This window comes from Nyctereutes procyonoides, unplaced genomic scaffold, assembly GCF_905146905.1.
Source record: "Nyctereutes procyonoides isolate TBG_1078 unplaced genomic scaffold, NYPRO_anot_genome, whole genome shotgun sequence".
NCBI classification, from domain to species: domain Eukaryota; kingdom Metazoa; phylum Chordata; class Mammalia; order Carnivora; family Canidae; genus Nyctereutes; species Nyctereutes procyonoides.
Genome location: NW_026575159.1, coordinates 32,850,945 through 32,867,450, shown reverse-complemented (window position 1 = coordinate 32,867,450; position 16,506 = coordinate 32,850,945). Strand labels below are relative to the sequence as shown.

The 16,506-nt window shown below is 66.9% G+C and overlaps 2 protein-coding genes across 4 annotated transcripts in view; one reads left to right on the top strand and one right to left on the bottom strand.

Annotated features, from left to right (window-relative positions):
* Window positions 1-3,057, bottom strand: GRINA (glutamate ionotropic receptor NMDA type subunit associated protein 1). The gene is made up of 7 exons (XM_055314126.1): window positions 2,908-3,057; window positions 1,727-2,069; window positions 1,529-1,641; window positions 1,261-1,461; window positions 1,017-1,145; window positions 779-922; window positions 1-696 (listed from the first exon to the last, which is right to left on the bottom strand). Exons 2-7 carry the CDS (start codon window positions 2,043-2,045, stop codon window positions 547-549), a joined length of 1,056 nt encoding a protein of 351 aa, XP_055170101.1. The 5' UTR covers window positions 2,046-2,069; window positions 2,908-3,057; the 3' UTR covers window positions 1-546.
* Window positions 3,058-10,673: 7,616 nt separating this feature from the next.
* PLEC (plectin) overlaps window positions 10,674-16,506 on the top strand; it is a 55,118-nt gene continuing 49,285 nt past the window's right edge. Inside the window, exons 1-2 of one of the 3 annotated variants that reach the window (XM_055314149.1) lie at window positions 10,674-10,750; window positions 11,765-11,960. In XM_055314149.1, the coding sequence (XP_055170124.1) occupies window positions 11,771-11,960 (190 nt within the window). In that variant the 5' untranslated portion in view covers window positions 10,674-10,750; window positions 11,765-11,770. Of the gene's footprint in view, window positions 10,751-11,065; window positions 11,248-11,764; window positions 11,961-13,698; window positions 13,817-16,506 lie in introns of those variants that run through there. The other 2 variants (XM_055314148.1, XM_055314154.1) reach the window with 2 other exon arrangements.

Below are 16,506 nucleotides of genomic sequence, written 5' to 3'. Positions count from 1 at the left end.
GAGAGCACAAAGTCCCATTTATTGGAATTTTAGACAACAAGACAAGAAGAAGGCCTCCTCCTCCCCCGAAACAGGCTCATCCTCTCTGCCCTCAGGGCTCAGCACAGGGATGAGGGCAGCACTCCAGGGCAGGGGAGGGGAGGGGAGGGGGGGGACTGGGTACTCTATGCCAGGCTGGGGGGCAGGAATGGGAGGGGACACGTGCACCCTCACCTCTTGGCTCGGCCCCTCTCCCCTGGGACCTGGTATTGCCCCCAGACCCTAGGGTGGGCTGGCAGACAGGGCTCATGCAACAGTGAGTAGGCATGGGGTGGCACGGAAACCGGGCCCCACTGCCCTTTGGCGGGGCCGGAGGGCGAGAAGGGGCCACGTTGGCCACGGCGGGTCCGAACAGAAGTATCTGCAGTGTACACACAGGAGGGTTGGAGAGGGGCCCTCGGTCCCAGGCTGTGCCCAGGGATGAGAGCAGGCAGGTACGATGGCACTGCCACACCAGGGGCAGGGTCCAGGCCAGCCAGGCCACCCGAGCGGGGCCCCCAGCGTGAGCTACTCCTTGGCGCGGCCGATGATGGTGAGGATGTACAGAAAGATGTTGATGATGTCCGTGTACAGGTTCAGCGCAGCAAACACATACTCCTCTGGGCTCAGAGACAACTGCTTGTTGCCCAGCAGCAGCTGGGTGTCCACTGCCAGGAACTGGAGGTGGTGGACAGGCCGGTGAGGCGCAAGCCTGCCTGCCCAGCACCCCTGCCCCCGGGCCGCCCGCCGCCTCACTCACGCAGGTGAAGAGCAGGGCGCCCAGCGAGGCGTACACGATCTCCAGGATGCGGTTCCGGATGAAGATGCAGAGGATGGCGAAGATGACCAGCACCACCATGCTCACCAGGAGCACACCCATGCACGATGTGAAGTCGTAGCGGGTCTGCGGGCACAGGGGGACAGCAGGCCCTGGGTGCTGGGCCCGGGAGGGGTTGGGGCCCTCAGTGCCAGCAGCCCTGCCTGCGGGGGCCCCTCACCTGCATGGAGAAGATGACCACCGTGAAGCAGACGGTTGTCGTGATGCCCACGGCCATGATGACTGCCTCCGTGTTGTAGAAGCTGGCGATCATACCCACCATGTAGGACAGGCTGATGGTCAGGATGGACTGTGGGGAGACGGGGCCTCGTGGGTAGGGAGCCGCTCCCCACCCCCATCCTCCTGCAGCTGCAGAGTGTGGGAGCCGGACGCGAGAACGTGGGGGGGCCCAGGGCTGGGGTTACCAGTGCCACGAGGTTCCAGGGGTGTTTTCGCCGGAAGTCTCCACAGCAGCTGAGGACGATGAGGGAGATGAAGAAGACGGCGTAGGACACGTAGTATGTCCACACGTTCTCCCGGACGAAGCCCTTCACCTCCCCGACAAAGGTGAACACGGCCACAGTGGACAGCGTCACGGACAGCTGCAGGGTCAGCACGAGGAACACCTGCGGGGGGAGCCACTCAGAGTCTGCCCGCCCCCCCCGCCCCCCACCCCCAGCTGCCGGTGCCCACCTTCCGGATGAAGGCCTGGCGGATGCTCTTGTCATCCCAGTTGATGGCAGGAAAGTCCTGGTTGTCGTAGTAGGACGGGGGGCCCTCCTCATGATAGTTTCCATGCTGAGGTGCTGAGGAGCAGGACTGGGTCAGCGCCCCCCGAGGGCACCTGGAGCCCCCCCCCTCCCCGCCCTCCTGCTCTGCCCCGCTACTCACAGCCAGGGTCCTGCGTCGGGAAGGCCTGGGGTTGTCCATAGGGGTTGGGGGGAAAGGGGCTCTGTGGATACGGCCCCTGGGGGTAGCCCCCTTGGGGGTAGGGCCCCTGGGGGTAGGGGCCCTGGGGGTAGCCCCCTTGGGGGTAGGAGCCGGCGCCCTGGGGATACCCTGGCTGGCCATATGGAGAAGGCTGGAAAGGGGGTTGCGGGTAAGGGGCCCCAGGGTAGGGGGGCATGGAGGGCTGTGGCCCCCCAGGATATCCGGGGTTGGGGGGAGGGTAGTTGTCCCCAGACACCAGGAAACTCTTCTCATGGGGCATGGCCTCGGGCTGCGCGGTCTCCCCCTAGAGGACAGAGACAGAAGTCGGCCGCAGTGACAAGTCCCCGGAACAGCCGCCGCGCCCCGCCCCACCTGCTGCCGGGACAAAGGGGGGCCCTCAGGACTTCTGCCCCCAGGCCGCTGGCCGCCGCGAGCCGCAGGCCGGGCGCGGGCCCGGGGCTTCAGGGGGTCCGTTCTGGGGCCACCCGGCGGCGGCAGAGCGCACCCCACGCGATGACCTCGCGGCCTCGGGGTCCGGGGCTTTGGCACAAGCGCCCGGAGCAGGGTCATCGCGCGGCTGGCGGCCCGGGGGGGGGGCTCGGCCGGTCGGGGCGGGCCGAGGCGGGCCGGGGAGCGTGGGGCTGTGCCACGACCCTCCCTGCGCCGCCCGCCCGTAAGCAGCTTTCAGGGGCCGCGGCCGGCGGCTATTTCCATCCCAGGAAATCCCCAGGCCATCTGTGAGCGCCGCCCGCCAGGTGGGGGCAGCGGGCCCGAGCGGCGGCGGGGCGCCTGCGAGCCGCGGTGCGGGGGTGTGTGGGGGATGGAAGGACCTGAGGGCGTGCGGGGAACAAAGCAGGCGCCGCCGCGACGGGGGCGGGCGGCGGGCGGCGGCCACGGAACCGCACCGAAGGCGGGTGGGCCCCGGGCCCGGTCCGGGGCGCTCGGGGCGCGGGTCCCGCCGCGGCCGCCCCCGCCCCGCCCCCGCCCCCCGGCCGCGGAGCCCGGCCCCGAGCTGGCTGTGCGCCCCGGCGGGACCTCCCGCTGACCCACCCGGACACCGCTCGGCTGCGCAGGGCCCGCGCGGGGGCGGCGGGTGGGGGCCGGTTGGGTGGTCACGCCGCGGCGCTCCGCCAAGGACTCACCACTCGCGGGGCGTCTCCGGAACGGTGCGCACGGTGGCCGGTGCGCAGCCGCGCGGTTGATGGCCGCTGCGCCCGCACCCACACCCGCACCGGAACCCGCACCCGCTCGGCGGCCGGCTCGCCTGGGCCTGCGCCTGCGGCTCCGGAGACGCTGCGGGGCCTTGTGACGGGGCGGGGCCTGGGGCGGGCCGGGGCGGGGCCGGGGCGGGGCCTGCGGCTGGGGAGACGCTGCGGGGCCTTGTGACGGGGCGGGGCCGGGGCAGGGCCTGCGGCTGGGGAGACGCAGCAGGGCCTTGTGACGGGGCGGGGCCTGGGGCGGGGCCGGGGCGGGGCCTGCGGCTGGGGAGACGCAGCAGGGCCTTGTGACGGGGCGGGGCCTGCGGCGGGGGCGGGGCCGGGGCGGTCCCGGAGTGGGGGCGGGGCCGGCAGGCGGAGGAGCAGGGCCGCCGGCGGGCCGCATCTACCGCCGAGGCAGGCGAACGCCGAAGGCGAAGGCCGGTGTCCTCGCGGTTGGGTCCCACCCACTGGGGCCGCCTTGCTGGCTCCTCTCCGAGTCCCGGGCCTGCGCCCTGCATTCCGCACTGTCCGTCAACGGGCAGGCTGGGGCCGTGGGGGCGGAAGACCCCCGGAAGCAGAGGCCTGGCCCCGCCACCCCGGTTCGGGGAGCCGGGAAGTATATTCCTAAACCGGGGAAACGCTGAGGCTGCCGAGGGCGGAAAACACCAATTTCCCTTTCCCTCGCCCTTCATCCCAGTCTGTGCCTCATCGGGAGGCCTGAGGGTTGAACTGCCCATCCTCCAGCAACCATTCATCGGCCCTGATTCACCGCATCTGGCGGGCTGTCAAGGTGGCGTTCTCGGCCCCATGCACCGCCAGGACTAAGGCCAAGCAGCTTCGTCCCTGGGCCTGGGTGGTCCTCCTGACGACGCGCTGGTCCCACAGCCAGGGACCTTCCTATGCTACCCGGTTCCTGCAGGGCGGCCTCCCCCAGCCCCGCAGAGGGGGATAGTGCCGCCCGCGCGGCCGCCTGCGTGATCACCGGGATCACCGCCTGACACTTGCAGCCCGCCAGGGAAGCCCTCATCTCTAACTTTTTGCACGTGTCAGTGTTGGAAACACACCCATCACAGCTGGCTCCAAGCTACCACCAGTTTACCTGGTTCACAAAAATGCCTGAAAACTTAACAATCTGGTCATGACATGAGCTGCCCCAGCCCACTGCTGCCTGCAGGGGACCCTACCCAGCAGGGTTTGATATGATAACTCGCTCTGCGACTAGAGATGTGGAGCAGGCAGGGACAGATTCAGGTTTTGCAGGACCAGAAGCTCATACAATTTAAGGGGCTCGCTTCAAGAAAAATAATTAAAAATGACCACCATGAAGTTGAGGCCTTGGATGGGACCCATATGAGTCAGAGGTCCTTATGTAGGAGTGCATGCGGTAAGGAGAGTGGGCTGTTACACTGAGCAGGGGGCGTGCAGGGGGCAGCAGGGGGCAGAGCCTGGCAGGGCCCCCACCGGTCTTGGGGGCTCACTGTGAGTGACTCTGGCCTTCCCAGGGCCCACGCTGTAGCAGCTGTTGCACTTGACAAGGCTCACGCTGCCCTGACTGTTGAGGATGGGCAGTGGGGTGGGGTGAGTGGCAGAGGGAGATTAAGACAAGAGGTTACAACAGTGATCCAGGGAAGAGCTGATGGAGGCTCAGGGGAGGGTGTGGAGCATGCAGCCCGACAAGCAGGCTGGGCAGGCCCTCTGTGGCCTGGAGGAGCAGCGGGGTGCACTGAGGGATAAGGGACACGCGGGAGACAGCAGCAGTGGCAGCAACTGTGAAAGGCTGGGAGCAGATGAGCAAAGGGAGGGGCTGTCGGTGGCAAGAGCCAAGGCGGACCCCAAAGTCACGGCCTGGGTGAGGCCTGGCACTGCCTTGGGCCCTGTCTGTGCCTCCGTGTCCCCTTCTGTGATGAAGATTTGCTGCAGCAACACATGTCAGCAAGTGTCCGCGGCTGCTGACTTAGCCATGATGACGGCAATGATGGATGGGGTCCGGTGGGAGGCCTGGCAGGTGCGCCTACCAGAAGCCACCAGAAGGAGAGTGGAGGGAGGCTCTGCAGGGAGGGTGCAGGGCAGGTCCAGGGCTGCTCATCTTCAACACTCATGAAGCAGGGGGCCCAGCTCCCCTGCCAGGTGTGGAAGGTGAGAAGTCGAGTTTGGGAAGATTGCTGGCAGGACGGGACAGCCAGCCTCCCCAGGAGCAGGCCTGGAGGCCCACGCTGCTCCTGCTCTAGGGGTAAGTGACACAGAGTCCTGAGGTCCCTGAGTGCGGGGCAGCGACTCAAGGCCCTTGGTGGACTTAGTAGGGAGGGTGATGAGCCATTTCAAGGTTCGCGGAGAGAGGCCAGTGGGAGTAGAGGACCACCAGGGGCCTCTCCCCACACCCTACTGGCCTGTGAGCTGGGGCTAGTGGGTTGTGCCAAGGGGTCAGGTCAGCTAGGGGCTCTTGGCAGGCTCAGGAACTGGGTGGGGCTGGAAGCTTCTGCAGGAGGAGCCTGCCAGCAGGAAGGGAAGCTTGCAGCAGGAGGTCCTCTTGTCCCAGATCCACATGCTCCACAATATCCCTTTTGTTTTCCTGTCCCAGGCCTTCTGCCTGCAGAGCAGGCTCAGGAGTCCTGGCTGAAGGTAGGGGCTGGGCCACTCAGGGCCCGAGATGTGTAGGTTCTGGACGTGTCCCCTCAACACACACAACGTGATGGGGGGGGGCAGCAAAGAATGATGATGAGGGGCCTGGCAAGGGCTGGAAGGTATGGAGTGGGACTGGGGCACCCCCCCCCCCGTATGGGCCCCAGGGTGGCCATGGCAGGGCAGCAGTGGAACTCAGTGGGCTGTCCACTGACATCCCTGCTCATGCTCTACTTTGAGGAAGGCCATGGCTGTGGCGAGCCGGAGACCTGGCGGGGGGAGGGTGGGAGCACACTCACTGTTCAGGAGCTTGCAGGTTGGGGGTGCTGCTGGAAGGGGCAGCCCGAGGGCCCTTTGCTGGCTGCCGCCCTGGCAACCCACTCCACCCCTGCCTGCAGGTGCAGGGAGAGTCCTGGCCGGGGAGCACATGCTCTGCGGTGCTGACGGAGCCTCAGGTCCACCCTGCCGTGCACCCCTGCATGCCTGCTGCCCAAGGACTGCCCCCCGACACCACACCCCAGCACCTAGAGCAGCACATCCAGAGCCTGCTGCGTGCCACGGGGCACCCAGAGCAGCCATGCTATGCCCTGGACAATCCCCAGCAGCCTGGGTCCTGCCCCACTGCTCCAGGCCCTGTCAGAGGTGGTGGTGAGAGGCAGGATTGGGGCAGACATGCCCATTAGGGGAGATGCTCTGAGCCGACTTGCACCTTCCCTCACAGAATTCGGAGTCCCACAGACCTAGGCCCTGGCCTGGAGGGGGCTGCAGTGTCCCAGGCCTGAGCCGTGCATGTAGTAGGGCGCCTGGCCCCCCAGGACCTGCCGCTGCTGCAGGAGCTGTTCCTGGGGGATGAGCCTTCGCAGGTCTCCTGGGCACCTGGGCATGGGTGTGTCCTTCCAGCGGCGGCAGGGTGAATGAGGGGGGCTAGAGAGCCCGGGCACCCCGCCCTCCCTGCCCCCCGGAGCCCGGGCCTTCCGTCCTCTCCCTTCCTCCACGTGGCCCAATGGCTTCTGCAGCAGGACCCCAGCCGCGGGGTTGAGAGCTGAGCCTCATCCCCACCAGGAGGCCCCGGAGTGCAAGGGGCCTGCCAAGGACTCGGCAGAGGGGCCACTTGGTCAGGTGGGGGCCTGGGGCAATTGTCGCCTGCAGAGCTGGGTGCTCACTGGAGCCTGGCCACGGTGTGAGGGCGCCCCTCGTGGTGACTTCGGGGCACACCCCCCTGTGTGGCCCACCACTTAGCAGTGCTGCTGGCTGCCCCCCCCTCCCCCGCGCCCCGGCCCTGGGATCAGAGTTTGGCCTTTTTCTTGGCAGCTCCGGGCCCCACCTGTGAGTCTGCGCCCCAGCTTGGGGGTGGGGGGCGGCTCTCGGGCCAGCGGCCTAGGCTCGACCCCTTCCTGTCTGGGGCTCGGGGCCTCGGCAGAGGCTGCAGGGACCCTCGGCCAGGCTGGCATCTGGTGCACAGGGTGGGGGGCGCGGGCCTTCTCACCGGCGTCCGCGCCGTCACACCAGCCTCAGGACCCCCTGGGCTCCTGGCACCGCTTCTGCCTCGCAGAGCCTGTGGGCGCTGGGGGACGAGGCGGCATGTGGGGGCCCGACGGAATCCGGGGTGGGGGGCGACAGACCGGGCCCCAGGACCTGACAGGCCTGAGCTTGGGTCCCCAGGGCAGAGGGCAGGCCCGCGGTGGCCCCCATGTCGGAAGCATGGGGTGGTGGCGCCATCTCGTGGCACCGTGAGGGCCTCCCATTGCCACAGACAAGGTGCCTGGCCGGATCGGGGTGGGGGCCCCCAGCCTCTGCCCCAGCCCCGACAGCCCTCCAGCCCGGCTATCCGTGGCAACTCAGCACGCGTGTGTTTCAAGCACTGGGAAGCACTGCCGGGGTCGCAGGGAGCGCCCCGCCTGTCCGGCAGGGGAAGGAGAGGCTGAGGAGGGCCTGGGGCAGGTGGTGGGGGGACCGAGCTGCTCAGGTGAGGAGGGCAGGCAGGTCCCTGCATACGGCGGTGGGTGCACGGGCGACGAGGAAGGGGCCGAGGGGCCGGGACTCCTGACTGGGGGCGGGCCCCGCAGGGCTGCAGACCCCCGGGCTCCCCAGACCACCCCACCGCTGTTTCCTGGAGGTGATCCCTCTAACCTGGGGGGGTACTTTCCCTCCAGATTTGGACTTAGCCGCGGTCACTTCTGCACTTTGCAGACGGCGGGACCGCGGCGCAGCCCGCAGCCCGCACCCCCCTGCTGGGCTCGTTAAGTGCGCACCTGCCCCTCGTGACTTCAGGGCTTCAGGAGCAGCTGGGGGGCGGGGAGCAGCTTCCTGACCCGCGGGGAGGATGGGGACAGCAGGCTCCCTCCTCCGCCTCCATCGCGTAGTTGGGGCAGTTACTTTTATTATGTCACCAGCCCGACAGGTGCATCTCTGGTCGTGTGACTGCCGCAGCTCCACGCCTGGGCCACATGCCCATGGAGGCATAATGATAATGAAAAGGTACTTGTCGCTGAACCAGAGAGGAAACAAGGAACTGAACAAGTCCTACCTGTCCAGACTGTGTTGCAGGAAAGACTATGCTGGGGCTCAAAGACTAATGGCTCCCTTTTTAATTTTTTTTTTTTATTTTTTTGAGTACGCTCCACACCCAACATGGGGTTTGAGCCTTTAACTCAGACCCTGAGATCGCTGACCAAGCCAGCCAGGTGCCCCAGGACTAACGGCTCTTAGGTTTTTGTTTTTATTTCCCTCATTTTTTCTCTTCATACCCCCTTGTCCCCTTCTTGCAGATTCTATCTCTGCATAGTAGACGGATCTCCCTGACTAATAAATACCTTGAACTTCTAGATGTATTTTGTTTTTCATCATTAGACGTAACTGGCAGCTGTAATTGGTGTAAATTTGTTTTTCAAGTGAAAGTTGCTCTGTGTTTGAGACATTTCTGTCCAGTTACATAAGCACAGTGAGTTCCTGCAGATCTTAATACATCCTGATTCTGTCCTCACCATTAATAGTCCTGCTGGGTGGAGTGTTCAGGGTCAAAATATGTTTTCCTTCTGATCTTTGAAAGACATTACCCTTTCTCTTTCCTCTTAAAAATTTTTGTTTTCTGAAAGTTAAAAAAAATCAATTTATGGCTTCTCAGCATCCAGTAGTATTGGTAGTGAGCATGTGGATTTTTCTAAGATTTTTTTCCCGGTTGCATGTTGACTTAGGGATGTGTGTGTGTGTGTGTCTGGATACTTGCAGGGTTTTCTTTTGCTGTGAAAGTGGGAGTGTCCCCAGCAGTTGGGTTCGAGGGGTATGTCCCTCACCACATTTTAGGGACGGATCCTCTCCAGCCGCAGATCCTGGCTCAGGGCAAGGAAACTGTGCTCCGGGGCACCCTCACTTCCTGCCAGGGGCAGACCTTGCAGCCCTGCCCTTGCCACACCCCATGGGGCCCTCACTTTCTCCATCTCCTTCCTTTAGCTCTGCACTGGGGGCACTTCCCTCCCTCTACTTCTGGCCTCCTCGGCCAGCCTGCCCACTGTGGACTCCTCCCCGAGGTTCCATTCCCAGGGCTTCAGAGCGCCTAGGCCTGCTGCATGGATATATTCTTTTGGATCCCCCTGAAGAGATCAGTTAGAATTTCTTCAGAGGCTCTGTTTGGGTCACCAAACTGGGTCCCGCATGGCTGGCTGTTGGTCTTCCCAGTACTGAGAGGTCCAGGGCGTGTCTTGGTGGTCCCAGGGAAGTCCTGTGGGAAGGACAGGTGCCTAGCTGGGCGTTCACCCGCAGAGGCCTGGCCATGGTGCCCAGGTCTGGTAAGCGCTTGGGTTTGCCCACCAGCAGACCTCCCTGGATCAGACCTCCCTGGAGGGAGCCAGCCTTCCTGGAAGCCCTCCAGTGCCACGTGGGGCCCCATTCGGTGGCGCATGTCTGCTTAACCTCGGCAGCTGGACAGAGCATGGCAGGAACTCTGAACTCCACTCAGAGAAGGCTCTTGATTTCCGGGCTTGGCTTTGTTGGGGGTGCCCTGGGGCAGGAGGGTCTCCAGCCAGCCTGGCCCAGGTCGGCTTTGCGGGCGGGGTGCGTGTGTCCCTGCTGCAGCAGAGGTACGACTGGTACTCGGAGAGCCCGGAAGAGCCCCTGAGAGGCCCGCGATGGAGCAGGTCCCGAGCCAGCACATGGCGGGCAGGGCTTCCACCGGAGCCACTGAGGCCTTAACAGCAGGGCCAGGTGGCGGACTCGGGCCCTGCAGACCCCGGAGGACCTTGCCCTTCTCCTGTCCCCCTGCAGGCGCGCTCTGTGGGCAACGTGCACTTTGCCAAGCGGGCCTCCGTGTCTCCGCAGGGCCCTCCCTGTCTCTCTAGGACACTTAGTCTTCCCCCAGCGCTGATGGCCACAGGCGGCTCCTGGCGGGGTGCTGACCGGTGACCACAGGCAGGGTGGTGGGGGCCTGCAGGCAGCGCCCTCCGCTCCCGCCCCTGGCCACGGGCTCCTGCACTAACAGCACAGTGGCTGCCGGCCCAGCATCTTTGTCATCTTTCCCGACACCCAGGTGCTGCCCACTCGCCTCATTACCTGCACGCACAGGACCGGGCTTCCCCAGGGGACCCTTCTGGGCGCTAGGGCGGCTCCGCAGCCTCCTAACCACCGCCTAACACCCCCTAACACCCCCCCCCCGCCCCGGGTCCCTGGGCTCCTCTGCGCACAGCCAGGCCGCCCCCTCGGATGCCTGAGATGCCCGAGGGGGCGCCCCTGCCCCTGGCTGCGGGCTCGGAGGGCGCGGGCTGGGTCGCCGCGGGGGCGGGCACTCGCCAGAGCCAGCCGGCCGCCAGGGGTCAGCAGAGCCCGGGGGAGGGGGCAGGGCCGACGCCGTCCGCCGCGGCCCGGTCCCCGCGCGGCTCTGTCGTTCGAGTCGACGTCGGCGCGACAGCGGGCGGCGGGGTGTGCGGGCGCCCCGGGTGCGGCCGCGGCAGAGTCGGGCGGCCCGAGCCGGCGCGCACCCCACGCCCCGCAACGCTCTGGCGACCCGCCCGCTCTGCAGGCGCCCCTCGGCGACGGCCCCCCCCCCACGCGTGCGGCCGGCGTGGGCGGGGCGGGGCGGGGCTCCGGGTGGCTCCGCCCGCGCGGCGTCCGCGGCTCCCGGGCTCTCCGGGCCCAGCAGTGAGCGCGGCCGAGCCTAGCCGAGCCGGGCCAGCAGGCACGTAGCGCACCGCGGGGATGCGGGGGCGCGCGGCGCGGGGGCTGCGGGGGCTGCGGGGGCTGCGGGGCCTGGGGCTGCGGGGCCTGGGGCTGCGCGGGGCTGCGTCGCGGCCCATCCTCCCCGCGGAGGACCCGCCTCTGCGCGCCCCGGACTGCGGAACTGCACGGGCGGCGCCCGGAGCTGGGGCAGGAAAGGCTGCTGGGGGCGCGGCTGACCGGGGGCGGGGGCGGGGGCGCCGGGGGGCGGAGCGAGGCGGCCCCCAGCCCGGTGCCCGCCTCCCCTCCCGGCCCTTGGCCCCGGGCGGAGGCACAGAGACCACAGCGTTCAGCCCCGCACGTCAGCGCTCCGGGGCCCCGGGCCGAGGACGGCCGCGCGGGGGTGTGCGGAGCGGGTGCGCGTGGGGCTGCGGCGGCTGCTGGAGGGGAGGCCCGAGCTCCCGCGGCCCACGCCGCTGCGGCTCCGGGTATTTATAGGCCTTCACTGCGGAGAGCGAGGTGGGAGCGCGCGGGGCCGGGAGGTGGGGAGGGCGCCGGGAGTGCCGGAGGCCCAGGCGGGGTGGGGGGCAGCAGCGCGGTCAGGGCTTCCCGGTGGTCCGCTTGCCTGCTGACCTGAGGTTTACGGGGGACGCCCAGGTTGGGACGAGCCAGTGGGGGCTGGTGTCTGAGTGATGGGGTGAGCCGGCGGGTGACAGCGTGGAGGGGCCAGTGTCCTGCAGATAGACGAGGGAGCAAGGTCGGTGCTGGGGGGAGGGGCGTCTTTATGCGGTGTCCCAGGGGTGAGCTGGAGGGAGTGAGGCCAGCTGTGGGTGGGAGCGGAAAGCTGTCCTGTCTGCCTTGCGGGGGGTGGGGGGGTCAGGTGTGGTTGAAGTGGGACATAGCACGGGCGTGGGTGTCAGTGTCCAGGTGGTTAGGGTGGAAAGGGTCAATGTGTGGGCTAAGGACGGGCTGGCTGGCGGCTGTGCAGTGTGTCCCTAAACGCGGAGGTGTGACCCCGCTCCTGCTCCCTCTCCAGGAGGCCATGTCGGCCGAGGACCACGAGGTGCGGGCCGCGGCTGAAGATGCCAACGGAGGCAGCGGCTCGCCCAGCCCTGGGGACACACTGCCCTGGAACCTGGGGAAAACACAGAGGAGCCGGCGCAGCGGCGGCAGCTCCGGGGGCAACGGGAGCGTGTTGGACCCTGCCGAGCGGGCAGTCATCCGCATTGCAGGTAACGCGGAAGGGCCTGGCAGTTTGGACATGTGCACCGGCTTGTTGACTGAGCACTTGCGGTCTGCCGCCTGCGGTGTTAGCACTGGGATGGGAGGGGGACCTGCTGGTCCCCAAGGCCTCTTGGGTGGTAGGTGATTGTGCGCGGCACAGCGCCACCTGCCGGGCCCCCTTGTCTCTGCAGGAGGCCTCAGGTTGAGGCCTGAGGTGGAGTCCACTGCAGTGGCGCCTTCGCTGGCCTCGTTTCAAGGAGACAGTGCCCAGATGCCATGATACTTTCTTGGGCTTCTGGGGCAGAGCCACCTTCCAGGCCCCTTGCTCTTGGTTGCCGCCACTGGCAGTGCGGGGGAACATGCAGGAGCAGGAAAGGAGTGGCCACCTGGTTGGCTAGAGCTGCAGCCCTCCCCGGAGCCGGGGTCCTGCATGGCCCTCCAGCAGCTGCCATTCTGCGGAGGAGGATGGGAGAGGCTCCAGGAGAGCCCCTGAGTGTAGGGCTGGGGCCGGGGAGTGGCCCCTCCCCCTGGGAAGTCGGTGACCCAGGGCTGGCCGCCATCAGGCAGGAGGATGTGCTGGGAACATGAGGAGCCGGCTGAGGGTCTGCAGGCCAGGCCTGCCCAGGCTGCAGGATGCTGACCCCATTCTTGCAGGAGGGCGGTGCTGGCCCCTGCAGGAGGCTGGAGGGTGCACCGAGGCGGATGGGCAGAGGGAGGACAGGACTGTGGGCAGGAGCTCTGTGGGTGGAAGCATGGGCAGCAGCTCAAGGAGATGCAGGGGAGCAGGGTGGCCTGCGGCTTGTGTGGGTGGATCACATATGGATTTTAAGGGACGGTTTTTACCACGTGAAAGCCAGTCATGAGTGTCCTGCGGCGCCGCTGTACCGTCTTCACCGTTACTGGCCCTGCGCGGTGGCCTCCAGCTCTCCCGGCCCGGCGGGACCTTTGTGCGCCTGCCTGGGGGTCTTTGGGCTGACTCCCTGCCGTGGGGCTCGTGGTCACAGGGTGGGCAGCACCCAAGGTTACAGGGACACTGCGAGGGGCGTTTCGGAAGGAGGGAGACAGGGTCTTTGCCTGTTTCATGGGAGAAGTTATCTTTTTTTTTTAAGATTTTATTTATTTATTTATGAGAGACACCGAGAGAGAGAAGCAGAGACACAGGCAGAGGGAGAAGCAGGCTCCCTGCAGGGAGCCCGATGTGGGACTCAGAGGGAGAAGCAGGCTCCATGTAGGGAACCCATTGTGGGACAGGATCCCCGGTCTCCAGGATCACGCCCTGGGCTGAAGGTGGCGCCAAACCGCTGAGCCACCAGAGCTGCCCGAACTTATCTTTTAGTTTTACCAAAGGTTTTTTTTCTTTCTTCTTTCTCTTGCAGTCCCCTTTTTTTTTTTTTTTTAAGATTTTATTTATTTATTCATGAGAGAGAGAGGCAGACACACAGGAAGCGGGAGAAGCGGGCTCCACGCAGGGAGCCGACGCGGGATCCTCCTGTACCTAATTCTTGTTGTCTGTCTAGGGCTCTTTTTATATTGAGGGCGGGCGGCGTCTGTGCAGCGGAGGGCAGGGTGCGCCCGCGGCCAGGTGAGGTCGCGGGGGCGGGGCGGGGGCGCGAGTGGGGCCGCCCGCCCCCCTGCGGCGCTGGCGCTCCCCGGCCCCTGGCCCCCGGCCCGGCCCCGCCCCGCCCGTGGGGCATCCTGGGTGCGGGGGCGGGGCGGGGCCGCCCCTTTAAGCGGCGCGCGGCCGCGGGGACCGGGGGCTGGAGGCAGCCCAGCGCAGGCATGGCCGCCCCGCCGCCGCTCGGCCCGCAGCCCGACGAGCTGGACTTCATCCAGGCCTACGAGGAGGTGCGCGAGAGGTACAAAGGTACGCCCGCCACCTGCCTCGGCGGCCGCAGCGCCCCTCCGCCCCGACCCCCCAGGCCCAGGCCCCCCCCCCCCCCCCCCCCCCCGCCCCAGCGGCCGGCCCCGCGCTCATGCCCTTAATAGGGCATCGTGCCGTGCGGGTGCTGGGGCGCGGGGGGGGGGGGGGGGGCTCCCGGGCCGGGGTCCAGGACCCCAGTGCATGCCCAGCACCCAGTGGGTCAAGTCCCAGAGCCCGCGCCCCAGCAGGGTGCTGCCCCGTGGGGTGGGGGCCGCGCCGCACCTGGCAGTGGGTCACATACTTGTGGCCTCTTCTCACATCCCCAAACTGGCCAGCACCTAGGCTGCCACCCTTCCTTGGCAGGGACCTCCTCTCACCCCTTCCCTGCCCCCAGGAGGCAGGGCAGCCCTCTCTTCCTCTCCAGATGATGGGCTCCGGGCTCTGACGGACCCCTCGTGCACCCCGGCCCCCCGGGCCCTCACTGTCGCCAGCTGCCCACACCACTGCCCGTGTCGCCGCTCGGGTCACCGGGCTCTGAGCGGGCACCAGCGCAGCCCTGGCGCCTGGCTCACGGAGGCATAGGCCCCGAGAGTGAGCTGCCGAGAGGGTCGGGGTGGGGGCCGTGGGCAGAGCCGACCAGAGTGGCCTCCAGCTCCACGTGGCCGGTTTTGCTGGCTCTGCCCCCAAGGGCAGCTCAGGGAGAGAGGTCCCGCTGGGCCTCGCCATGCTCCCTACCCACTGGCCTCACCCAGGCAGGGGGAGGCCTCCCCGGGCCTCGCACTCCGGCTCTGGCGGGGGATGTGCTGCGGTCAGCCAGTTGCCTGGTCCTACGGAGATGCTCCTGCCACCACGGGCTCCTGACGGAGGCGCCTCACGTGGAGAGGACCAGCCTGCGGCTCTTACCTCCCACAGCAGCCCAGCCTTGCAGGGTCCGTCCAGACAGGTCCCTGGCACGGAAGCAGCTGCCCACGGGGGCCACGGCTCTCCTGGCTCACCCCAGGACGGAGCTGTTTAAGAAGTGGCCGCTCTGTTTAAAGTAGGGCCACCTGCACAGAATAATACCGGTTTATTCCAGAATCTTTCTTGGTGTGATCAGATCCTAGGGCTGCATGTGGGTCCAGAACCGTCCAGGGCATAGGGCTGGGGCATCCTGGCCCGAGTGGCTGTGTTCCCTCTACTCCCCCGGGTGGAGACCTGCCTCCCAGCAGTGAGAGCTCATCGGTCCCTGGGGGTGTCCTATCTCAGCACCCGCCCCTGCCCCAGCCTCCCTGGATGCCAGGCTTGGTGTTGGACACGTGGGGCTGTCCTGGCCCGTGTCACCTCCTGGGCGTGGTGGATGCAGGCTGACAAGAGGGCAGTGGGCAACTCCGGCCTGGTTCTTGCTGGTGGGTGCAGGGCACTTTCCTGAAATGGACTTGCCGGTGCCGCGGCTCAGGCTCCCCAGCTGGGTGTGGTGCTGGCAGCTGAGCGTGGCTAAGTAGGGCTTCCCATGCGGGTCTGGGGCCGGGGAGGGCGTCTGGTCATACCAGGCTCCCCTGTGACTCCTTAGCTCTTTAAGAGGCTAGGTTGGTGCCTGTGGCCGGGTCAGGGCCACTGCAGGGCCCTGCAGGAGTAGCCCACAGAAGGCCGTAGGCTGGGCCATGGGCTGCAGGCCTGACCGCTGTGAACTGCTCGGACCTTCCAGAGGACCAAGGCCCCGGCCGGTCTGTCCCTGGGGGTGGAGGGCTGCCCCCAGTGAGGGAGGCAGGGAGGGAAGGCATGGCACCTGATGTCGGCCAGTGTGCAAGTGGGAAGGAGGCCGGAGCCCCCTGTCTTGGAGCCCAGCACCACACTAGCTGGCTCTGCCCCAGGGACTGCCACCCAGCCCTGCCCAAGCACCCCTGGTCCCTTCCTGGGGCCACGAAGGGCTCTGCCTTCTGCCTCCTGGTTTCTGACCCAAGCTAGTACCCACCCCCAGCCCTGCGCCTGCCCTGCTCCTTCCCAGGGGAAGCTCCTTCCCCATCTGCCCCTCCCAAGTCCAACCACTCGGCCCCTCCCCCCGTGATCCCCTCCCCCCACACCCCAGGCCCTCCCTGGACACGTCATTCATTCCTAGGCTGTCCCCCTGGAAATCCCCAGTCCTCCCTTCATGGTCACTGCTCCTCCTGGAACATTCTCAATTTCCTGTCTGCCTTCTCTCTAGAGCAGATTCCCCAAGGGGCGGGAGCCATCGGGTCTATGGCGGGAGAGCTCTTGGTGCCCTGTGGAAGAGGGGCCACAAGTTCCCTGGAGCCTGGGAGCCTGGCCTGGAGCGACTCAGAGCCTGGGTGGGGAGGAGGGAAGGTTTGATGTGAGGGAGAATCCAGGTGGGTCAGGTGAGTGGGGTAAGGGCGTTTATAGAGGAGCAGCCCAAGTCCCCCAGTGGCTGTCAGGGCAGGAATGGGGCTAGCCAGGAGGGCCTGGGCAGCAGGGTGGAGCCCTCAAGGTTGTCCCATCGGCCGGGAGCAGGGTGGCAGCAGAGTCTGTGTGGATCAGCGGGCAGTGCTTGGGTGTTCCTACAAAGCTGCTGTGGTGCCCTGGAGGGGGAGTGGTATGTGCTGGGGGGGGGGCGGGGGGTACACAGGCAGGGCCCCCAGGCAGGGGTTTGGGGAGGGAGCCTGCGTGGGTCTGGGGAGAAGGTGGGTCAGAGAGGCACTGGGAGGGGTGTCTGCTGG

Coding starts and splice junctions, on each gene's coding strand:
- GRINA (XM_055314126.1), bottom strand. CDS start 2,045: ATGCCCCATGAGAAGAGTTTCCTGGTGTCTGGGGACAACTACCCTCCC. Junction 1,462..1,528: donor GCCAGGCCTTCATCCGGAAG/GTGGGCACCGGC, acceptor CTCCCCCCGCAG/GTGTTCCTCGTGCTGACCCT. Junction 697..778: donor GCGCCCTGCTCTTCACCTGC/GTGAGTGAGGCG, acceptor CACCACCTCCAG/TTCCTGGCAGTGGACACCCA.